The sequence below is a fragment of the Natator depressus genome, chromosome 7 (genome assembly GCF_965152275.1).
Source record: "Natator depressus isolate rNatDep1 chromosome 7, rNatDep2.hap1, whole genome shotgun sequence".
NCBI lineage: Eukaryota > Metazoa > Chordata > Testudines > Cheloniidae > Natator > Natator depressus.
In genome coordinates, this window is record NC_134240.1 from 71,763,630 (window position 1) to 71,789,385 (window position 25,756).

General features: G+C 41.6%; 1 protein-coding gene across 1 annotated transcript; it reads right to left on the bottom strand.

Moving 5' to 3' along the window:
• Window positions 1–334: 334 nt before the first annotated feature.
• On the bottom strand, window positions 335–24,035 carry SNCG (synuclein gamma). The gene is made up of 5 exons (XM_074959950.1): window positions 23,501–24,035; window positions 16,746–16,787; window positions 15,519–15,646; window positions 1,317–1,400; window positions 335–726 (listed from the first exon to the last, which is right to left on the bottom strand). The coding sequence occupies exons 1-5, from the start codon at window positions 23,619–23,621 to the stop codon at window positions 706–708; spliced, it is 396 nt and encodes a 131-aa protein (XP_074816051.1). The 5' UTR covers window positions 23,622–24,035; the 3' UTR covers window positions 335–705.
• Between the last annotated feature and the right edge of the window lie 1,721 nt (window positions 24,036–25,756).

A 25,756-nucleotide genomic window follows, 5' to 3' on the forward strand; every position in this document is an offset into this window, starting at 1 on the left:
CCTGCTGAGGATCTCAAGGGCTCTTCTCCTTTCCCATTTGAAGGGATTTTCCCCTTAATGATTTCAGTCCTCGCACCCTTGCCCATGTCAGGGGTACTTCTAAGGATTTCAGACCCTCCCCCCTCATTCATTGGTGACGTGGAGCAGAGTACTGGATTATTTCTCCTTTTGACAGTTAATTCTTAGAGCACCAAGTGCGCACTTCTGGAAAGGTTTTCAGCTTTGAAACTCAACTCAAGACATTAACGCTTAGAAGAACTTTTACATATAAAAGGGACTGACAAGACAAAGAAAAAAGTAGTTCAAACACTTTTATTTTGTAGTTTAAAAAAAATCATTATCATAGCTAGGGATTCCAAGTGCTGATGCAAATGGAGATAAGACATTGGCCAGTGATTTTAACCACAACATGTTATTTGCTAACAAACCAGACAGTCAGAAGACTCAAAGATGGGAAGGTAAAAAGCCACAAAAGGATATAGAGATGCTTAGAGAGAGACAGACCACAGTGAACAGTTGCCATATACATAGAATCAAGAGTCTGACATACATATATTGTATGATATGTTAGCGAAGCAAGTGAAAGGATATAGTGCTGAAAGTAGTTAGCCTATGGGAAGGATGATTTCCCTACTATGGTGTCTACTAACGTTTCAGTGTGTACTCCTGGAATTCTCACGTTCACGCTAGTAGTCCTGAAATTGATTAATTGGCTTCATTTTCACCCTACAAGAGAAACAAGACAAGAAAATGGACTAATTTCAAACAGACTGTATATAACAGGAAAACACAGATTACCAAAGTTGATCCTCACATTAAAAATAGGCCATAAGAAGATAGGGACTATAGGTGATACAGAAGGTTAGTGAGTTATCCTTTCCCCTTTGAGAATCATATACATTCCTATTCTAGCTCAACTTCCTAGTGAAATTTAGTTTGGTGATTCTTAGCCTAATCTCCATTTAAGTTTGTCATAAAACCACTGAATCATGCAGCATTGAGCCAGAGAGACCCAGGACTAGAGCATAGGGTCCTTTGTGCAGCAGCATGGAGGTGCACTGATAGAATGGTGGGTGTGGGGAAGATCCAGAAATATAGCTCCTACGGTGGTGCAGGTAAAGGTTAGAAGTGCATTAGGAGACCTTTTTAAAGAGCCTTGCACATCACTTGCTTACCTATGCTTAGCTAAAGACTATGTTAGTCTTTCATTTTCATGAGAACAAAAAGGTACATAAAATATACATATGATAGATGGTGAGAAAAACCCTGGACCAGCTAAGGATTCTAGGGTTAGCTGGTTTGTGTCTGGACTTTACCTCTCCACTGGCTTTTATGGCTTCTGCTGGGGGCTCTTCTGCATCAGCTGGTTCTGTAGGGTGCTCTGGGTGAGATAACTCATCCTGCAGGATATACACAATACAGTTACCCTTATTGCAGCATGGTGTATTGGCCAGTTAATTTTAAAGAGGCTATTCAAACAGACTTTGCAAAATGGAGTCAAATATTTCATATGTGGAGAAAATAACAGGTTTGCCCTATGGCATACACAGCTCTGATTCAGTTTTCTGTATTTGCACTGTGACAAAGTTCCTCCTCTGCCTTGGTGGGTCTTGCACTTTATGGCGGATTTGCTCACCTCAGAGGTTCACGGCAACCCTCAGTTTGGCCTCTTCTACTAGAGGCTCAAATCTGCCATTCACTCAGCTAACCTCATCACTGGCCAGCATGGGGGAAACGGAGAACAATCTCTGCAGTCTCTATTGTCCCACCTAGTGGGTCAGGGACAGGCCAGATCCCTTTCCAAATTAGACCTTCCCTTCTCGTGTTGCTTACAGACCAGGTCAACTCCTCCTGTGTCCGATCAGGAGTTGGGGGCGGGGGACCCAGGCCTGCCCTCCACATGGGGTTCCAGCCCAGGGCCCTGTGGATAGCAGCTGTCCACAATGTCTCCTGTATCAGCTGCATGACAGCTACAACTCCCTGGGCTACTTCCCCATGGCCTTCCCCCAGCACCTTCTTTATCCTCACTGCAGGATCTTCCTCCTGAAGCCTGATCACACTTGTACTCCTCAGTCCTCCAGCAGCACGCCTTCTCACTCCCTGCTCCTTGCATGCCACCCCATCCCCCTACTAACTAATGGGATGTCCTTTTTAAACCAGGTGTCCTGATTAGTCTGCCTGCCATAACTGATTCTAGTATGTTCTTAATGGGCTACAGGTGTCTTAATTAGCTTGCCTGTCTTAATTGGTTCTAGCAGGTTCCTGATTGCTCTACTGCGGCCCCTGCTCTGGTCACGCAGGGAACAGAAAACTATTCATCCAGTGGCCAGTATATTTGCCTTCTACCAGACTCCTGTACCCCACTGGTCTGGGTCTGTCACAGCACCTTGAAGTGTTTTAAGTCTGTCTGTTGGGGAGCAGGGCTGTGAAAGGATTTCATAGAATCATAGAATCATAGAATATCAGGGTTGGAAGGGACCTCAGGAGGTCATCTAGTCCAACCCCCTGCTCAAAGCAGGACCAATCCCCAACTAAATCATCCCAGCCAGGGCTTTGTCAAGCCTGACCTTAAAAACTTCTAAGGAAGGAGATTCTACCACCTCCCTAGGTAACGCATTCCAGTGTTTCACACCCTCCTAGTGAAAAAGTTTTTCCTAATATCCAACCTAAACCTCCCCCACTGCAACTTGAGACCATTACTCCTTGTCCTGTCCTCTTCTACCACTGAGAATAGTCTAGAACCATCCTCTCTGGAACCACCTCTCAGGTAGTTGAAAGCAGCTATCAAATCCCCCCTCATTCTTCTCTTCCGTAGACTAAACATTCCCAGTTCCCTCAGCCTCTCCTCATAAGTCATGTGTTCCAGACCCCTAATCATTTTTGTTGCCCTTTGCTGGACTCTCTCCAATTTATCCACATCCTTCTTGTAGTGTGGGGCCCAAAACTGGACACAGTACTCCAGATGAGGCCTCACCAATGTCGAATAGAGGGGAACGATCACGTCCCTCGATCTGCTCACTATGCCCCTACTTATACATCCCAAAATGCCACTGGCCTTCTTGGCAACAAGGGCACACTGCTGACTCATATCCAGCTTCTCGTCCACTGTAACCCCTAGGTCCTTTTCCGCAGAACTGCTGCCTACCCATTCGGTCCCTAGTCTGCAGCGGTGCATTGGGTTCTTTCGTCCTAAGTGCAGGACCCTGCACTTATCCTTATTGAACCTCATCAGGTTTCTTTTGGCCCAATCCTCCAATTTGTCTAGGTCCCTCTGTATCCTATCCCTGCCCTCCAGCGTATCTACCACTCCTCCCAATTTAGTATCATCCGCAAATTTGCTGAGAGTGCAATCCACACCATCCTCCAGATCATTTATGAAGATATTGAACAAAACCGGCCCCAGGACCGACCCCTGGGGCACTCCACTTGACACCGGCTGCCAACTAGACATGGAGCCATTGATCACTACCCGTTGAGCCCGACAATCTAGCCAACTTTCTACCCACCTTATAGTGCATTCATCCAGCCCATACTTCTTTAACTTGCTGACAAGAATACTGTGGGAGACCGTGTCAAAAGCTTTGCTAAAGTCAAGAAACAATACATCCACTGCTTTCCCTTCATCCACAGAATCAGTAATCTCATCATAGAAGGCGATTAGATTAGTCAGGCATGACCTACCCTTGGTGAATCCATGCTGACTGTTCCTGATCACTTTCCTCTCGTGTAAGTGCTTCAGGATTGATTCCTTGAGGATTTGAACTGGAAGTTCTTACAGAATGAGAGACACCCTACTTTCTCCTTCTTGGAGACTTTGTCTTTTTTTGTTAAGTAGTTTTCTTTAATCTAAAATGGCTCTTTGAACGTGGGAAACATAGCAGGTACAGATGAACTTCATTTTCACTTGCAGGAAGGGAGATTCTACACTGATTTTCCCCAGATTATCTACCTCACACTAGCCACTCATTCCATAAGGAGGATAATGTTCATCTGATAGCTCCCAAAATGCTCAAGTGGCTTCATATGAAGAAATTCACATCTATGTATCTATTTGACAAAGGATTAAATATTATCAATTCTCATTGAGGAAATGGAAAATCAAGCTATATATTTGTTATGAGGCTCACTCCTCCTTTATGCTCCTTTATGCTCATTCTTTTAGTGGGTAGCATTCTCCCTGCAGTGTGCGAGTAGCACCTATTTATGGAGGTGAGAGGTAAAGGAATATGTCAAACACTGAACCCTGCAAGTTCCTCAACTCATTTGGCACCTATGTTTCTGCCTCTGAGCACACACACTTCTCCTTCACTCTAGGCAGCTGGACACTACACCCAGAGCAGTTCACAAACCAAGGGAAGATACGCATTCCTCTGCCTAAGTTACATGAGGAGCTCAATTCAGTAGGAGTGATTGGATCAGGCCCCTCAAGCAAGTTCATATAAAACAGCCAGGTGCAGGGAGGAAGCAGCAACTCCCTTGTAACTTTTAGCTCAGCATATAGGTTCTCACCTGAGATGTGGGAGACCCCCAGTTCAAGTTCTCCCTTCTCCTGAGGAGGAGGAGGGGTTTGAACAGGGCTCTCCCACCTCTCAAGTGAGCATTCTAATCATTGGGCTATAGGATAGTCTGATGTGGGGCTCCCCTCAGTCTCTCCTGGTGAAGCTTGTACTTGCACTCTGGATAAATCATTAAAGTCAGAGGAGCAGGGGGATTGGATCCCAGGTCTTCTATGTCCCAGGTGAGTGCTCTAATCACCAGGCTACAGAGTCATTCTAATGCTTGTGTGATCTCGCTTTTCCTCTCTGTCTCTCACTTGTACACACACCAGTGAGAGAGAGAGAGGGGGACTTAGCAACAGGTATGTTATTTAAAAAGAAAGACACACCTCCAAAACTAGACACTCCACTTCACACACTGTCAAGGTTCCTTCCCCACTCTGAACTCTCAGGTACAGCTGTGGGGACCTGTAGGAAAGACCCTCTAAGTTTATTCTTACAAGCTTCAGTTAAAAACTTCCCCAAGGTACAAACTTTGCCTTGTCCTTGAACAGTATGCTACCACCATCAAGTGTTTTAAACAAAGAACAGGGAAAGAGACCACTTGGAGACGTCTTTCCCCAAAATATCCCCCCAAGCCCTACACCCCCTTTTCTGGGGAGGCTTGAGAATAATCCTCACCAATGGGTACAGGTGAACACAGATCCAAACCCTTGGATCTTAAGAACAATGAAAAATCAATCAGGTTCTTAAAAGAAGAATTTTAATTAAAGAAAAGGTAAAAGAATCACCTCTGTAAAATCAGGATAGTAAATACCTTACAGGGTAATCAGATTCAAAACATAGAGAATCCCTCTGGGCAAAACCTTAAGTTACAAAAAGGCACAAAAACAGGAATGTACATTCCATCCAGCACAGCTTATTTTACCAGCCATTAAACAAAAGAAAACCTAATGCATTTTCTAGCTAGATTACTTACTAACTTAATAGGAGTTGGAAGGCTTGCATTTCTGATCTGTTCCCGGCAAAAGCATCACACAGACAGACAGAACCCTTTGTTCCCCCCGCTCCAGATTTGAAAGTATCTTGTCCCCTCATTGGTCATTTTGGGTCAGGTGCCAGTGAGGTTATCTTAGCTTCTTAACCCTTTACAGGTGAAAGGGTTTTGCCTCTGGCCAGGAGGAATTTTATAGCACGGTATATAGAAAGGTGGTTACCCTTCCCTTTATGACATGCCCTCTGGGGAGAGGATAAGGAACAAATAATCTGTGACAGTCGAGGAGTCACACTGCTTAATGCACTACTGGAAAGCCCTCAGATACTGTGGTGATGAGCATAGTATAAAAACCAGTATAGAATAGAATTGAGAAGTAGCAGCCCTTCAGCCTGTTTCTCCTCCATTGGTTATGCTGCTATCCTGGTAAGTTCAGATGGAAATCTCACAGTAAAATCAGAGTTGCCATAAATAATCAGCCCATTATGAAAGAAGTGTGGTCCATGTACAGGACTAAAAGTTAGGAACTCCTAACCACTAGTCTCAGCTCCAATAATGATTCCCACTGTAGACTTGGGCTATTCATTTAATCTCTCTGCTCATCTGTAAAAACGAGGATTATAGTACTTAACTGTGTCACACACAGGGGCATTCTTGTTCTGAAACTTAATTAGAGCGTATATGTAAAGTGCTAAGTATTGAAGCCATTAAGTCCTCTGACACCTGCCAGGGATATGTCCATAACTTACTATAACATTTTGCAATGTAAAAAGCATGAGCATCAGCTGAGGATCTGACCCTCAGTATTTGTAAAGTGTCAGATAGAGGCCAAACTTATGACACCAGCCCTGCAATTGGATGCACACAGGCAGATCTGATTGCAGGATTGGGATCTGTGTTTGTAAAGCAATTGGCATGCCTTTGGCACCATATAAAAAATAAACAGCAGTACATTTTATAACTGAACAATGTACAAAAAGTATAAATAGCCTGAAACTGTATTTTCAAAGTGTTTCATACTATTTTAAACTTGTTTAGGACCAGTATTTTCTTTCTTTCTTGCCTATTTTTTAGTTGCCTCATGTGCCTTGCTTAATTCATACAGATTGTTACTTTTCTTTTTATTACACAAAATCAGTTGCAATTGGTTCAGCAGTAGTCCGGTCTCCCCATGTGTGGCCTTCAATGGGTTTACAGAATCCATGCTGATTTGTGGAGGTGAAATAATGGCTCTGGAGACAGCCTGGGAGTTAAACCTAGTGCCTACTATCAGAGAAACAAACAGAGGCCATTTGTGTGAGTGTGTGAACAAGCAGAAAGGGCAACTTACTGCAGTCAGAAACCTCTCTTGTAGAGGACTGCTCTGCTCTTCTCATGAAGAGGGTTGCAGCTTTTTTGACTCTACAGATAATGGTTTTTTTTTAAAAAAAAAGAATTACTTGTGGCACCTTAGAGACTTAAATTTGTTAGTCTCTAAGGTGCCACAAGTACTCCTTTTCTCTCAAGAGAAAACAGGGCTAATTGAATGAAGGCGTTGCAGCTCTGGATTGGCTCCAATACCCTCAATAGGCCTTTCATGTCTACATCTCTGGCTCCCTGACAATGCAGCTCCAATGGAGTCAAGATGCAGAGAGGCTCTGGGGCCTCCCAAAAAGAGGGATTCCACAACATGGAGGAGACTCCACAGAAAAGTTAATGAAACCTCTCTATCTTTTAGGCATATTCCCCAGGGGATGTTTAAAGGGAGAATATACATCTCTTGCAGACCTTGCCTAAGGGCATACAGAAAATGTTGAAAATGATTAATTTCCTCTTGTCAATATCATTTACATTTCATTGTGACTGGTAAAGTGACAGATTTTCTCATGCATTACCAGGAGGTTTTTCCATTAATTGAATCATCAGTTTGGCTCAACTGGCAAATAATAAAGTCCAAAGATTTTCTCTTTGTGTTTCCCTATTTCTCAAGAGAAGTAAAAAAAAATGCTTATATTCATTTTTAATGGAGGTCGTCTCTTCCATTTTAAAATTTGACATTTTTATACGTGGCATTTATTTTACAGGTGAGTTTAATGTTATTTATTTTGTGTTTAGCCTTTGATGTAGCAAAGTTCTTTATAGTAATGCTTGTGCCATAGAGTGGTGGGATCTGTGCTGGACTACAGGTTATAAGTAAAGTAATAAAGGCACAAAAGGTTTATGCTACCTTATAATGGCTTTGATTGGTAGGTGGAACACTTGCTGCCTTTTGAATCAAATCTCTTTGGTCAATTCAATTCAGCTAGGGAGAAGACCTGGTTTTTAACTCCCCAGGGACCACAGCAGGTGTAATTCAGGGGACATGGATTTTCAGGTACCTAATGAATATTCTTAAAATCTCAGAATGTACATTCAAGCATTAGGGGCATACCCATGTCATTTTGATATTTGTATGTCAAATGTCCTTTAGACAGCAAAGGGGCTAAAGTCTCTGTAGTGTGATTCAGATACAATAAGCATTTCCTGCTGTCTTTATGGTTCATTCCACTATGGGCCCAATCCTGAGAGGTGCTGATCATTTGAAATCCCTCTGAAATGGAACTCTGCCTGAGAAAGTGACTAAGCCTTAAAATTGATACCTTTATTTTAAATTACCATTTTAAACACCTCTTTTCAGACATCAACATTTGCCCTAAATTCTCCTCTGGCTAGAGATCACTCATACAAAATGGAATTTGTTGAAATTGGAGAAAAATTGGGTTTTTAATGCAATACTAATTTAAAAATTTTAAATGGTGACACTATCCCCTCCATAATACCAGACACCTTCCTGAGCCTTAATAATAACTGATAGGTTTCAGAGTAGCAGCCGTTAGTCTGTATTTGCAAAAAGAAAAAGGAGGACTTGTGGCACCTTAGAGACTAGCCAATTTATTTGAGCATAAACTTTCATGAGCTACAGCTCACTTCATCAAATGATAATTGATGATGCATTGCTTTCTGTAGCTGGAGAGGCAGCAAATTCAGTGGAAAGAAGGATTGTTTTGTTTTATTTTTGTTTAAAGCTGTGAACCTGAAGAGGTACATTGGTGACCTGGTCTGCTACAAGGTTAATAAACGATAAGGGTACACCAGCTTGCCAGGGGGTAGGCAGAGACTCAGCGCACTATGGAGTTAATGTCTTCAGGTTCTGAAGCACAGCTGATACTTCTTGGAGAGAACTCCAAACCACTCTCCTGGAAGAGAATGGCTCCTCTCATGATTTTAGAGGTTAGATATGTTGATAAATTCTGCAGACTTATTCAGTTGGAATGGTTCAGGCTGAATGCGCCCTAAATGATGCCGACATTTCTGATGAAAAGAGCAATCAGAGCCAGACATTGGCAGAAAACACCTGCATACCGCGCACAGATTACAGTGCATGGCTTTTCTACCTTTTAATATGCAGTTTACTTTTATAGGATCAACTCTTGATGTGCTTACTCAGTTTTCACTCACTCTGCAGCCAGACAAACTCCCATTGGCTTCAGTGGGACTGCTCTTATGAATAAGGACTGCCAAATGGGTTCCTATGATGCAATCTTTTCTCATGTGATTTCTCAGAGTATTACCATTTAACGTGCAAAATTAAAGTTTCACCAGAAACACTCACTCAGCCACGTTGCACATCGTGTACATCTTATGCGGTTTATGGGATGATAAGACATTAATTTGCACACTCCCACTTTTTGGGAGTAATAGTAATAGCATGAAATTTAATAGTGAGAAGTGTAAGGTTATGCATTTAGGGATTAATAACAAGAATTTTAGTTATAAGCTGGGGATGCATCATTCAGAAGTAACAGAGGAGGAGAAGGACCTCGGAGTATTGGTCAATCATAGGATGACTATGAGCCGCCAATGTGATATGGCCGTGAAAAAAGCTAATGCGGTCTTGGGATGCATCAGGAGAGGTATTTCCAGTAGAGATAAGGAGGTTTTAATACCGTTATACAAGTATAAGTGGTGAGACCTCACCTGGAATACTGTGCGCAGTTCTGGTGTCCCATGTTTAAGAAGGATGAATTCAAACTGGAACAGGTACAGAGAAGGGCTACTAGGATGATCCGAGGAATGGAAAACTTGTCTTATGAAAGGAGACTCAAGGAGCTTGGCTTGTTTAGCCTAACTAAAAGAAGGCTGAGGGGAGATACGATTGCTCTCTATAAATATATCAGAGGGATAAATACCGGAGAGGGAGAGGAATTATTTAAGCTCAGTACCAGTGTGGACACAAGAACAAATGGATATAAACTGGCCACCAGGAAGTTTAGACTTGAAATTAGATGAAGGTTTCTAATTATCAAAGGAGTGAAGTTTTGGAATAGCCTTCCAAGGGAAGCAGTGGGGGCAAAAGATCTATCTGGCTTTAAAATTAAACTTAATAAGTTTATGGAGGAGATGGTATGATGGGATAACATGATTTTGGTAATTAAATATTCATGGTAAATAGGCCTAATGGCCTGTGATGGGATGTTAGATGGGGTGGGATCTGAGTTACCCAGGGAAGAATTTTCTGTAGTATCTGGCTGGTGAATCATGCCCATATGCTCAGGGTTTAAGCTGATCGCCATATTTGGGGTCGGGAAGGAATTTTCCTCCAGGGCAGATTGGAAGAGGCCCTGGAGGTTTTTCACCTTCCTCTGTAGCATGGGGCACGGGTCACTTCCTGGAGGATTCTCTGCTCCTTGAAGTCTTTAAACCACAATTTGAGGACTTCAATAGCTCAGACATAGGTGAGAGGTTTTTCACAAAAGTGGGTGGGTGAAATTCTGTGGCCTGCGTTGTGCAGGAGGTCAAACTAGATGATCATGGTGGGCCCTTCTGACCTTAGTATCTATGAATCTATAATTTATTAAACCAGACATTTAATAAGAATGAGACAAAGAAAATACTACATATGTGCAATCTCTCCCAGTTAAAGCTTATTTTACTTTTAGTACAATCTAAATTTTCCATGCCATATTGAGAAATAGCATGAGATAAATCCTTAGACTATCATGAAACACATATACAAAGGGGAACCGGTTCCAGTTGTGCATTCAGTCTAATTGTGATGTCTTTAAGTTCCATGTCCTGCCCCCATAACATGCCCCTGATGCAGACAGTAGTTCCACCACATCAGAGGCCTTCTATAGATTCTTATATGCTTTTATGATGGTTGAATTTCACCCTAACTGAATACACTTAGCAAGCAGATATTCTGCTCTTAATTCTCCCAGTGGAACCCCATTAATGACAATGAGAGTTGTTTTGGGGAGCAGATTTTGGCCCATTTATGTGAAGTATTTCTGGACCTGGATAAATAAGGAATTTACCTATTCCTTTTTCAAAATGTGCAAGCTTTAAGGAAGGAAATGTCTAATGAATCAGTAGATTACAGATGTGTTAGCTCAAACAGATAAAATAATTATGGGATCCAACATTAAGTTAAATGCAGAGTGGTTGCAAAGAATTGAAAATTACCAGAATAATTTGTGAAGTGACATAAAAGAAGAACAAGACCATTTTAAAATCACAGAGCCTCGAACTGACAACTAGACCATATCACACCTGACAAGAAAAATGGATGAAAGGGGGAGGGGAGAACAACAGTAAAATATTAGCTACTGGGAAATTCTTCCAACCCCTGAGGGACATTTAACAAGTATGTATGTGTGTGTATTCTTGCTTGCTTTTGATCACATGGTGAGAGTCTGCAATGCAGCAAGCTTTGTGCAGAGTCATGCAGATGAAAAGTTCATTCCTGCTCTCAGACAAGGTTACTTAGAGGAGGTCAACTTTCTAAAAAAACCACTGAAATCCACCCAATGGAGTGATGAGCAATGTACGATATCGATAGGCCTCATTCACAAAAGCTTTGCATTAAACATGACCTGCACACCAAAAATAATGCCTTTTTTTTTTCCACTTTGTATTTAGAAAAGCTCCTGAATAATACAGAGAAGTAACAGATTTATTGACCCTTACTTAGTGGAGACTAAGTAAAGGAGAGCAGAGAGATGAAAAAGACTGACTCAGCGATATCAATGAAATTGGACAAGACCAATTCCAGTGGAATCTTTCTACTCAGAAATGTGCAGAGCACGACCTTGTGATCACAAACACAATCTTCAGACAAAGCAACAAGTACAAAACAATTTGGCAACACCCCCTCTCAAAACAGTGGCACCTCCTAGACTATGTCATTGTAAGAACACAGGATCTAAGAGATGTCCAAGTCACCCATGTCATGAGAGGAGCCGACAATTGCTGGACTGACCACCACCTGGTGAGGTCAGTCATTTCCATCAGGATTGCACCAAAACATAGAAAGCAATCCAAATCACACAGATGGCAATACAACATCCAAAGACTTCAATACTCAGTGCACAAAGAGAACTTCCAATCTCCTCAGTGAAAAACTGGCTATCTGCACATCTGAAAATGACAGCACAAGTGTCGCAGAAGACTGGGAAGCCCTAAAACAGATCATCCATGAGGTTTGCAAGGAATCCATTGGCCTTGCTACCCGCTGCCATTAGGACTAGTTTGACAGCAACAACACTGAGATTACAGTCCTTTTGGACCAGAAGAGAAAAGCTTTCTGCGACTGGCAAAACCAACCACTATCTAGTCAGAAGCAAAGCTCTTGCCATCAGCTCAAAGCTGAAGTTCAAAGGAGGATCCGAGAAATCAAAAATAAATGGTGGAAGGACAAAGCAAAAGAAATCCAAACATTCGCTGACAGACATGATATGCAAAGCTTTTTGTGTGAGACAAAGACCCTGTATGGACCAAGCTCATGTGGCCTTACACCTCTGAGATCCAAAGATAGTAGTACCCTTTTTAAAGATATTGAATCCATCCAAGAGCACTGGAAGGAACACTACCAAAAGCTTCTAAATCGAGAATCAACTGTGACTGTCGATACCATTGACTCCATCCCTCAGCACCCAATCTAGTAAACTCTTGCCAACTCATCAACACCTGAGGAGGTCTGCAAAGCAATGAGACCAATGAAGAACAATAAAGCACCAGGTCCTGATGGCATACCAGCTGAAGTGCGGGGGGGCTCTGTGGAAAATTATGTCAAAGTTTGGCTGCCCAAGCAAATCTGTCACCATTGTAAGACTCTTCCATGACCAGATGACTGCCTCCATCCTGTGCACTGGTTCTATCTCTGAGCCCTTTGTCATCCAAACTGGCATAAAACAAGGTTGTGTACTGGCCCCCACTCTTTTCCCCATTTTCTTAGTAGCTATGAAAACATTAACCCAAGACCATCTACCACAGGGCATTGGCATCCAATATCGGATTGACAGCAACTTCTTCAACATTTCTCATCTCCATGCCAGAACTAAAGTAATAACAACAATAACCAAACTTCAGTACGCAGATGATTTTGCTGTTGTTGCACACTCAAAAGGAGGATCTTCAAACAGCCCTTAATTGCTTCTTTGAAGCTTATAAAAGCCTAGGGCTAGTTCTGAACATTGGCAAAACAAAAGTTCTCCACCAACCAGTCCCTGGTCAATCATCAGAGGAAGGAAGATCTATATCGACAAAGAAGAACTGAAAAATGTATAATACTTTGCCTATCTTGGCAGCCATCTCTCACAGAGGGCAGTCACAGATGTTGAGATTCAGCACAGAATTTGCTGTGCCAGCCTTGCCTTTGGCAGACTGTCTCGCCGGGTGTTCAACAACCACAACATCAGAACACACACTAGACTGTTAGTTTATAAAGTGGTGGTAACCCCAACTCTCCTCTATGGCTGAGAGACTTGGGTTACCTACAGAAAACACCTGAAAAACCTGGAACGCCAGCACCAGCACTTTCTTCAAAAGATCCTCAACATAAAGTGGGAGGATCATCACGCTAACGTCAGTGTCCTCACAGAGGCCAACATCTTCTGTGTCAAGGCCCTGATTATCCAGCACCAGCTGAGGTGGAGCGGGCACTGTGTGCGCACGCCTCATGTACGCTTACCAAAACAACAACTATATACCCAACTCACCTAAGGAGAAAGGAAATGGGGAGGCCAAAAGAAATGCTTTAAAGACACCCTCAAGATAAACATCAGGAGATGTGGCATCAACACTGCACACTGGGAGACAGCAGCCCAGGATAGGGACAATTGGTGAAGACTTGTCAGAGAGGGAATGTCTACTTTTAAGGAAAATCGGCTTGCCCTGGTCGCAGAAAACGCCAGAAGAGAAAGGGAAGACAACTGTCACACAGCAATTGCGGTCTAACCCTGTCTTCCAACACCACCTGTAATGTCTGCCAACGAGCCTGTGGCTCAAGAATCGGATTTCTCAGTCACCAAAGGACCCATGAAAAATAAAACCTGTGAAAGATCATCCTCGACCTCGAGGGATCGCCGACGATTCAGTGCTCTCAACAACTTGTAAGTGTTGCTATTTTTCCTTCTCCAAGCTTGTGTATTTTAGGGTTGAGTTGGTATTAACAGTTAACATTAAGAAATAGATTGAAATAGCTATTTTAGTGGCTGAAAGAGTTATTCTGAGAAAATGGAAATCTGAAGTTCCTTCCTCATACACTACTGCATTCATGGAAAAAAACATCTCTGTCTAATAGAAATGCTTGGAAAAAATATGAGGATGTCTGCTCACACATGAAACTTTTGCATTGTATATTATTCCCCGATCCTCATAAGTTATGTTCTCACTTATTTAGTCGCTTTAATAACTGATGCCCTACATTACCGCTACAGGTTCAGGTTTTTTCTTTCGTTGTTTTTGTTTTTTTCCAAGTTTTACAAATAAATAATGAATGTTGAATTTTGTTATTTATGTGGTATTTCTATCTTGTGCATGTATTTACATACGTTTTGCTTCATGGTGTCTTTATATTTTTTTTAAAAACAATGAAAATAAAGTTTTAAAACATAAACTTCAATACCAGGAAAGGGTCTGAACCAAAGCCTTAGATCCAAGGATGCTCCTCCAAATTCTGTAGAAGCTTGGTATCTGGGTCCAGATCTGCGTATAAATATTGTAGCTAAATCTTATCTCTATAGCTGGCTAAAATAATCTCTAGATCTGAATACCAACACCCTTTGGGCTGGTTCAGATTTTAATCTGAACTCTGACTTTATGGAATCTTTAATCAATACACAACAAACTTTAGGGCCTTTCATGATTCTAAAACCTGTAGCAGTTTGGAGTATAGTGAACATTTGGTTCCAAGGCCTGTATTTTTTACAAATATGAACTGACTCATTCTCAAAACACCCTTATGACATTGGAAAATATTATTATTACATCTACTTTAAAAAAAGGGGGGAAATTAATGCAGAGAGCTTGTCTGGTTTGCATTAAGCTGTAACAGGAACAGATATCACAACTGGGGTTAGAACTCAGGAGTTCCTGGCTCTCAATCCTATGATCAGAACTTTAGTCCTCAGCTTTCTCTCTAAAGAAATATAGATAGTTTTATGAGAAAATAGATATGCTATGCTGGAGAGCGATATGGCTAAGTATTGATCCCCTGAGTCTCTAGGCATATAGATGAAGATTTTCAGAAGTGACTGATGACTTTGGCTGTCTCAATTTTTGGAGCTCCAACTGAAGACGCTTTAAAGGGGCCCAATTTTTAGAGGGTGGGTGCTTAGCACTTTGTGACAATCAGGCCCCTTTAAAGTATCCCAAGTTGAGTATCCAAAAGTTGAGGCAGCCAACGTCACTAGTCAGTTTTGAAAATCTTGGTCATGGTGCCTAGAATATAAGGTCTCTAAGCAATGCGCAGATGAACACTGTGCCTGTACTAACCTGTATTACATAGCAAAATATGAGGTGGTATTAACTCACTATACCTCTATTAAAATCATCACATTAAACATAGCATTATATCTGATATCACAGCAGGGTTGTCCGATTAAATACATAGATGATCTCAACTGTAAATAATAAACTGAGCCTCAGAAACCTACCCAGGTGTTCGAGGAAGTATAATGCAAAACAAACCTCTTATTTCCTGTAGGTCTCTGAAAAAATGAACATACCTTTTTTACAATCCCAGTAGTGGTTACAATGTTCTCTGCTCCTTCTACAGTCTGTTTTGCCACTGTGTTCACGCTGGCCACAACAGCTTCACCCACCACATTGGCCTGCTCTTTGGTTTTCTCAGCAACTAAAGGTTCAAGAAAAAGTAGAGTCAGTGAATTAAGTTCAAAATCAGTCTTTGTTTAACTGGATAACAGCATAGCAGGGTAACACAGCAATATTTTGCCCCGTGCTATCTGTTATTTGGACTTTCTGTATGCAGGCTACATGCAAACCGTTTAATTTTAAAGTGCATTGGGGCTAATTCTCACACATGCTGCTTACCTCAAGAATAGGTGGGTATTGCAACCTGGCAACCTTTGGAGAAGGGGCAGATCACAAAACAAACCTACTCCAAGAAGCAGTAGCACAAAAATAGAAAAAAAGTCATCTTGCCCATTGTAGACTGTCAAACTGGACTGCCCTTCTGTAACCCCTTTCCATCTAGCTAAATCTTCCCTATAAGCCCCTTCTAGAGGATTAACAGAGCTGGCTGAAGAAAGGTGATTCTGTTTCACAGAAGATTTCTCAAAATTTGGTTCTGTTCCAAATTAGAATGAAAACCAAAAATTTCAAAATTCGCACTGAAAGCAAGATTGCAGTCCATCTGGTCAGCAGCCATGGAGCCAGGGACCCTGGATGTGGTGGGGTCATAAACTCGAAGACAGCCTGCCAGGCAGGCTGCCAAGGAGTTGGGTGGGTGAGCTGGGAGAAAACCAAGCAGGTTTCCAAATTAATGTTATCAAAATCAAACTGTCTTCACAGAATATTTTGATTTCAGTGATTCTGCAAAGTCTGTTAAAAAATGTTTTGTCGGAATTTTTCTGACTAGATCTACTGGTGAAACCCTTCCGGTCTGCTTCCAGCACTGAAAATTGCCCCAACCTACAACACTGCCCAATGACAAGCCTCCTTGACCCATCCAGCAGCAGAACACTCTTACTCTCGGACATGCTGAGCAGAATATTGAAGCCTCTGTGAGGCCTTTCCTGTGTTACTTGGTTTAGGAGTCCCAGCATGCAGAGCATTTCCATCACCAAAGAATCACTCTGGGAACCATGGTACTTGGGCTTCTAAAGTGTAAAAGAAAACTCCTCTTGCTTCATGTCAGTCGGAGTTATATTCTTATCCATTTTTACAACAGTGAGCTATCGATTTACACAAATCTGTAGGGACTGTGCTCTCACCTGAACTCACGCCGTGCACAACCCCCTCCTTGGTTTTGGTACCTGGAAAAGGAAACATAGGCTCCATCAACATCATCCCCTATGGGAAGACCTCTCTGGTTTCTGCATGCAGACCACTTGAGTTCTGATAGGGTGTGGTCCTAAGCTGCAGGGTCCTTGAGTAGTTCTCAATAAGGGCCAAATCCTACTCTCACTGAAGTCCATGGGAGCTTTTCCGTTGGAAGTTGGATAGCTCCAATTAGTTTTACTGGCATATGTATTATTTGGAGGTGCCTGGACAATTAACCTGCACCTTTTACACCCTTCAGTAATATCTTTACAATGAAAAACTGGTTGATTTAACAGTGCAGTTAAACCCATGTTAGATTAACCAATTATGCAAAAGAAACCAAAAAAGAACTTATCGTAAAGAAATGCCAAAAGTTTGCTTTTTTCATGCTTTCAAACACTGAGCTACATTTCCTGTCTCTTCCCCTACTTCCCAGCAGGAGGTCCAGGCTCAGCACTTGTTAAGGCCCTGATTTCATACAGTCAGTGGAAGTTTTTAATATGTAAGGAGTACAGGATTGGGCTCAGAGAGAGACAGGTTGCCAGTCACTGTCATGGTGATGATGACAGCGCAGGTATTTCTAAAAAATATTTATTTATTTTCACAGTAAAGAATATATAATGTATTTAGCAGCCCAATGCTGTGAGGTATTGAAGTCAATGGGAGTTGAGGGGACTGGCTCCTAAGGAACAACAACAAATAATTGCGGTTTTCCTTTAAGCCTGAAACTACTTGCTCAACAGACCTGATTGTATTGGCGTACTGCAGCATGCTCAGTAGCTCAGATCACTAGGGGACTGGAACACATGACTTATGAGGAGAGGCTGAGGGAACTGGGATTGTTTAGTCTGCAGAAGGGAAGAATGAGGGGGGATTTGATAGCTGCTTTCAACTACCTGAAAGGGGGTTCCAAAGAGGATGGATCTAGACTGTTCTCAGTGGTAGCAGATGACAGAATAAGGAGTAATGGTCTCAAATTGCAGTGGGGGAGGTTTAGGTTGGGTATTAGGAAAAACTTTTTCACTAGGAGGGTGGTGAAGCACTGGAATGCATTACCTAGGGAGGTGGTGGAATCTCCTTCCTTAGATATTTTTAAGATCAGGCTTGACAAAGCCCTGGCTGGGATGATTTAGTTGGGGATTGGTCCTGCTTTGAGCAGGGGTTGGACTAGATGACCTCCTGAGGTCCCTTCCAACCCTGATATTCTATGATCACTTACAGTATGTTTACACTGCAGCTTGGAGCGTGCCTCTTAGCCCGGGTAAGCAAACGCGCTACTTCTGCTCAACCTAGTGCACGAAAAATAGTAGTGTGGCTGTTGCAACATGGCAGGGCTGTGTACAAGCCTGCCCAGCCCCCTAGTTATGAGTTTGGGGTGCGAACCCCATCTGCCGCCTATGCAGCAATGTCCACACTGCTATTTTTAGTGCACTAGCCTGAGCAGAGCTGGCATGTGTCTGCCTGCCTGGGCTGGGCAGCACGCTCCCAGCTGCAGTGTAGACATCCCCTAGTGCTGAGATTTTCAACCTTTTTTCAAAATTTCAAATGAAGGTGCAGACCCCTTTGGAAATCTTAGACATAGCCTGTGGACCCTCAGGGGTCTGCAGACCACAAGCTGAAACCCACTGCCCTAGTGGTTGGAAGCCTCTGCAATAGCTAGATTCAGTTTCATGTTAAAAACCATCCCTATTGTAACTCCATTGACTTTAATAATGAATTTTCCCTAAAAACCGTTTTTCATTGTCTTCATCTTATTAAAAACCATTTAAATCCACAAATCTTCTCTTTACTTTTTCACACTCATGTCATAAAAATGGACAGTTTTTATGGCCAAATTACAAAACACTGTAAATAGTGATGCAGAAGCACCCAGATCATTAGCTACAGCAGCACTGATTCAATAATTGTGGGTGGGTGGGGTGGGGAAAATGAATTGCAGACGATGCCCAGCACTCATGACAAGCCTGAAGGAAGGCAGAACAAGTGTACTGCTGTGATAACAACTAACCCAGCCCAGTTCTCTCCTGTCTGATTGACATTTGCAATGTACTGTTAAACATAACAGAGCTCTGTGTAGCTCAAAAGCTCGTCTTACCAACAGAAGTTGGTCTAATATAAGATATTACCTCACCTACCTTGTCTCTCTAATATCCTGGGACTGACACGGTTATAGCACTACATACAAACAACAGGTCATTTTTGTAATATTTGTTAACGTCATCTAGACTCAAATATAAGGAAGATGCTCTACTACTTAACAACCTAACATTCTACTTCACCCTTAAATGACTGTACAGTCATGTAGAGGAGAATAAATTTTTGATTAATGTAGCAGAATGGATTAACGGTACTACGCATGATATGCCAGTACCCGAAAGCCAGAGAATATGGCACTGTGGTTGTAATACTCTCTATAATCATGTAACAGCAAACAGCAGTGAGCAGAACAGGTCTGCATTGCATAAATGCTCACAATAATTAATGAGGCGCTAGTATGTGCCCAGTGCACCTAGTTCTATTCTAATATAGTCTTGCTTTAACGTTCATTATTCCTACAAATACCCAATGCATCAGGCTGTACCATTCCAAAAGAGCACTGCTTAATGCTTATTTGTCCTACAATGCACCAGTGACAGCCATTCAAACATAGCTCTGCTTTAATGCTTATAAAAATGTAAGTTCTTAAATATCTGGAAATCAGCTGGTTTAATTAGCTGAATTCATGTATTCGTTATCTTTGCATTACTTCAGTGAACAAACAAACCAAAACAAGAATTGTAATGAGTTACTCTTATCTCAATCATTACATTTGTTTTTTGCCAGGACTCTTCACAAATAGCTATGGTTTTTCTTCTTTTTTCTAATAGAAAATAATTCCTAAGAAGAGGGAACCTGGGAAAACAAAAATATCTGAATGCAATTAAAGACCGAAGCAGAAGCAACAGCAGCAAAAAAGCCCCTCGGCACTGCAGCTTGTACACAGCTTGTTAGGTTCTTTTCATTTTTTTTTCAATGCACTCAAGACCACACCCAATGACTCAGACTTCAGCTCTCATAATGCACTCTATGAAATCTAATCTTCCAGCACATGTCACTTGCTGGCAAGGGTATCTGTTGAACTGAAAAGCATTCCGTTGAAGCTGTCAAGTTGCAGTTACTTTTGAACCTTTGCTTGCAGCTTGTGTGCATACAGTCACAGGTTCATACCTTCCCTGCCAAAAAGGAATAAGAAATGAATACTGTATAGAAAATCTACCATTGGGAAATGAGACACCAATAAGAAGTTTTGTATTTTAAATAGGTACACTGTAGTGATAGTGAAGCATTGTGCACTAAGGACAGGCATGTATTCAGACAGGAATAACACATGACAGGGGGTGTACAGCTCCTGTACGAGGTATTAGATCTGGTCTTTTCATCTGTAAAGGTCAATGCCTTGGGTATCTTGTGACTGATGCATGAGACCAGATATTTTGGGCATGCCAGAACTGCATTCTTTATTGAGAGCTACTGGATTGGATTATCTAGTATTTCTAGTATTTATGTAATACTGAATATAATTTTGTGTTTATGATTGTGATCTTTCTCTATTGCTTGTAGTCCTGTGTGCCTTACAACCCAATATTGCATCAGATTCTCTGCTAGTGTAAATTGATATAGTTCCATTGACTTCACTGGAGTTTATACCTATTTACACCAACTAAGAATTTGTCCCAGTGTTGCTGCTGATAATGCAGTAACTGCAGGAATCCACTGCAACTATTATGGTCTCACTGACAGCAGTAGCATGGACAGGAGAACTTGTTTTTATTGAGTGAGGGAATTTGAAAAGAAACCCAGCGCCATGAACAAAGTGCCATGAGATCTTTCTTTCCCACCTGTGTAACCACATCCATAGGCAGAGAGGACCCCATTTGAATGACTGACTGTAATGGCAGCATCTCTTACCAATGCAGGCCCCACAACCTCAAACTGCATTGCAGTGTTAGCACAGGATAGTGGAACCCCCACCCCCAGGCATTGACATGGGTTGTAAATTGAAACTGTCTGGCCCAGAGATCAGAGTGAAGATACCAGCAGAACTATGATGATCCTATGGGCTTCAGGAAGCCGTATGCTGCAGTAGATGTCACAGAACTAGCCATTTTATCTCAAGCTGCAGTGACTCATCAATATTGGTACTGATGTCTGGTCAACTGCAATCCTCAGGAGGACTCAGAGATCCCATCAGTGCAATGAAATGCTGGCTTTTGATTCATTAGCAGAGTTATGTAAGAAGTTGACTCAAAACAAGACATCCACCCCACCCACTACTATCCTTTTTCTGACATCCAGAAAAGACTTTCACATCTCGGAGTGGTTCCAACTACACAGCAGATTCAGAGTCAGAGTTCAAATTCCTTCGTGCAGTGTCTTAACAGCAACCTAACTGTAGTAGGTTATGGAAAGAGGGAAAAGTACTGACCGAGCATTTTAATGTAATTGGGCATTTTGATTAGCCTTCCATGGGCATATAGCTAGGGAGCGTAGCACGGCAAACAGGTTCTGGCCACTGCAATGATAATGGGTGGTACACATGCACATAACTGGCATCCACATCTTTTGCTCATTTAAACCAAATTCTGAGAGATCTTAATTATCTGGATTTTAGCATCCCCATTCTGTGAAATCCTGGGTACCCTGAAAAGGGCTAATCATGCTCTGGCATGCAGTATGCACTCACCACCATGGAGGATCAGGCCCTTAATGAGCAAAGCATCACACAATGCATTATAAAAAAGATGGAGAGCATTTTATAATGCATTGTGTGATGCTCTACTGACAAAAATGTTTAATTGCCTGATGTAGTTAAAAAATTATCCGTGCTCTTCAAAGTCAGTCTCTAATGGACTCTGCATTCAGCTTTTTAGGTTTAAAAGAAGGCTTTCAAAAAGTTTTTGAAATGGTTAAATACATAAGATGATGGCAGAACATTCCGCACTTTGTCTCATGACTGTGCAAAAATGAAAAGCAAATCCAAGGCCTGGTATGATATTTGGGAAAATATTTATAAAAATGCTAAATATTCTGGCCTAACCTTGCTCTGATCACCTAGAAAGAAGGAATTGGGTACAATAGCAATCGCCACATTTGACAGCTGGGTGTCATGTTGTATTTGTCATTTTTACTTACTTATTTTTAGAGATGCTGTAATGTTAAACTTTTGCTTGTGGTTCAGCTTCAGATTACAATGTGAATTAGTTATATATTGCTAGATAATGGCAGGGCTGTAGCTCACGAAAGCTTATGCTCAAATAAACTGGTTAGTCTCTAAGGTGCCACAAGTACTCCTTTTCTTTCTGCACTACATCAGTAATTGTCTAAATCTGGGGATGAAGATTTGCTACAAATGCGGTTTCTGATTCCACTGAATTTTGAAAATGCAGCTCTGTAACTACAGTAAGGTTTTTTAAGTGGTGATACTCGATATATAAGGCAGTGATAATGGAATCAAGAGCCTTTTCTATTTAAAAATTACAGCTTACCCACAGCCAGCACATACAATAGCAATCCTCCCTTCTGAGGATAACGGGATAATGTAAGACTACACACAGAGTGTTATACCAACCCACCGGTTTTGTCCACCAGTATCATACATGCACCTCCATCAGACAGTGCAGATACCAGGTTTCAAAGGCAGCTTTGAAATTATTACTGTAGGGTTTATGGAAATGGAGAGAATTCATTATACAATGGATGTTTCCAGGAAGGGCACAACTTGTGTCATGATCCAGCACCTAGCCATTGGACAACACTGATAACTAGTATCAGAGAGGTAGCCGTGTTAGTCTGTATACACAAAAACAATGAGGAGTCCGGTGGCACCTTAAAGACTAACAGATTTATTTGGGCATAAGCTTTCGTGGGTAAAAACCCCACTTCTTCAGATGCCTGGAGTGAAAATTACAGATGCAGGCATAAGTATATATTGGCACATGAAGAGAAGGGACTTACCTTAAGGTAACTCCCTTCTCTTCAAGTGCCAATATATACTTATGCCTGCATCTGTAATTTTCACTCCAGGCATCTGAAGAAGTGGGGTTTTTAGCCACGAAAGCTTATGCCCAAATCAACACTGATAACTGTCTCTTTGCAAACCAAGTAAAGGATTTTTGCATGGAGAATGTAAAGGGCTATAGAGCATAAGGAGGAGGATCTCAGAATAAAATGACATGAGAGTGGGGAAACAGGTGATTTGTACTAGCCTAACTTAATAAACAGAATCACTCTGTATGCCCTTAATAACCTCAGTCACTGCACCTTTGGAGGTGAAAGAGAGATTGCCAGTAGTCAAATGTTTGGAGAGTAAGTGACCTACCCTGAAAGCAAAGAGGGAATAATAATTGTAATATGCACCTTCCATCAGAGGATCTCAAAATGCTTTCTGAACATTGCATTAATCCATATGTAGCAATCCTGCCTGCCTTCCTCCCCCACCCTGGGAAGTAGGTAAGTATCTCTGTTTTACAGATGGGGAAACTGAGGCATGGAAGGTTTGGACACCCCAAGATTACACAGGGAGACTGTGGCAGAGGTGGAGATGGGATGCAGATCTCCTGCCTTTCAGTCCCATGTTTTAACCACTATCCAGTACTTCTTGCTTTCTGGAAGATAATTTATGTTACATTTCATGCTCAATTGTATATTAAAAATAGTTGTCTCTTACCTACATACATCACACCCTCTTTGGTCTTCTCTGCAGCCTCAGTCACTCCTTGTTTGGTCTTTTCTGCTGCAGCCACCACACCTTCTTTAGCAATGGAGAAACCTTTCTTAAAGACATCCATTTTTGATTGCTTGCTTTGGTACTAGCTGCAGGATCTGATTCAAGGATGATGGTGAAAAGCACCTCAATGCACACTGACCTCACTACGCAATCTTACCCTTCTGTGGCTGTTCAGTGTCTCTCTGTGTCTTAGTCTCTCGCTATCTTTTGCTCTTATTCCTCTGCTGGATGAAGGCAGTGTGGTAAACTACACAGCCTTTGCCAGCTCTTATTGATGAGATGCACTGCAGTGTAGCCAATGCTTGTGAATAGCTGATGCTGAAATATTAATGACACAGATCTTCATGGCAAGGTTTTGGATAAGAAGAAAGATGGGAGGGAAAAGGAGGTGATAGGTTGAGGGACTTTTTGGAATATGTCCAGATTATTAAAGCTTTTAAGATCCGCTGCAGTGCTCTCACTCAAGGACACTCTGCAGATGCTCTCATTTGGAGAGGGAGGTTTTTAGCAACCAAGCTCGAGGGAATTGGTGTTTTAAAAGCATAAATCTCTGAGGATATGGTGGAGAGAGCAAATGGGAACTAGTGCAGGCTCCTCAAAGCTGAAAAATAGATATAGCTGGTATTCCTAACAAAACAAACAAGGTCAGGTGTCTTTTGCTAGCAGTTACCAGAACTCATCCCTAATAAAGGGGTACCACAAACATCCCTATGTAGCCAACACCAGTGGAAAGAGAAAACAAAATCCATTTACAAAAGCTTAATTCCCAGTTAAAAAGCAGATGAATGTCCACTGGTTGTATTTGTGGAGTTTGAAGTTAGCCCCACAAGACATGCTATGTGATTTATGTTTGGCTGCACATCAGCTTACAATTATTCACTTCTGAAAACTCACAGACACCCTTGTTGGGTGGCGGGTGGACGTACACGTTTTCTACTCACCTCTTTGTGTTGCTGTATACACAGCTCTGCTCAGCTGCTGCAGAATGATACAACATTTTTACACAGGCATCATTACTCATATCAAATGTGTGCGTAGTGAGGACTGTTGGGGAAATCAAACCTTTGATCTGACATTGGATTGTGGAAAATCTTTTAGGCTACATAGGAAGCCCCTCCAAAATTAAGGCTCAGTTCAGCAAAACCCTAAAGCGTGTGCTTAATTTTAAGTGTGTGAGTAATCCCACTGAGTTGAAATGGGACTACTCATGTGCTTAAAGCTAGGTACACGTTTAAGTGCTTTGCTGAATCGGGCTCTATGTGCTGAGTGACCCACGTTAGCTATTGTCTCACTGACAAATCATAATTCAAAGAAACTAGATTTGACAGCAACTCTTATACCATTTTCTAGCCCAATCAAAAGTGTTGAGTAGCTGCTCTCATGGAAGCTGAGTGCCAAATCATATTTATTATTCTACTATTATGTTACACAGGAAATAAAATGTTATAAAATATTATTCCCTGAATATTCAGTGCTGCTGGCTACATCGGCTTTTTAAAATCAGACAGAGTGAATGCTAAATTGAGAGGCCTAGCTATGTTAAGGAAAGAATACACTGCTATCTTATGAGTTGTAATGGTCTATAAGTCACTCATACCATAGTCTCAATGTGGAAGGTTTAGATATAGAATGACTGTAGAGGGACTCTACAGCTAAATCTTGACAGACACAAAATCACAGACAAACACACAGATAATTTTCTCTTACAGCTAGACTGCTACATTGTTTTTTCCCCTTTCACAGGGAAGAGGTTGAAAAGCATATTGATCTGAAAAACAATAAACGGGCACTTTTAATCTTTCCCTATGATATATGAAATACAATTTCCATATGCATTCATAGGATTCAAACCTCTGACAGACTGTGAATTTATGAATAGTCAAACTGTTGTTCAATAAAAAAAGAGAAAAAATAACCAAGAGACTCAAAGGAAGACTGTCCAAAACCACGGACTCCAGCTTGCAGAAATAAAGTAAGGGTGGAAATGTATATATTAATGACAGAGATCTTATTAAAGCTTTGATTGATGTGGACACCAATGCCAGAGATCAAAGTGAATACAGACTCTTCTTCAAACTTTCAAAATCTCCTTTGACTGATCATAGCCCAAAGTTATTTGCATGTGTCCAATCCCCTCAACATGCAGAGTCTGCACTTCTGGAAAAAATCACTTCCAGTCCAGTAAGGCCTCCAGTT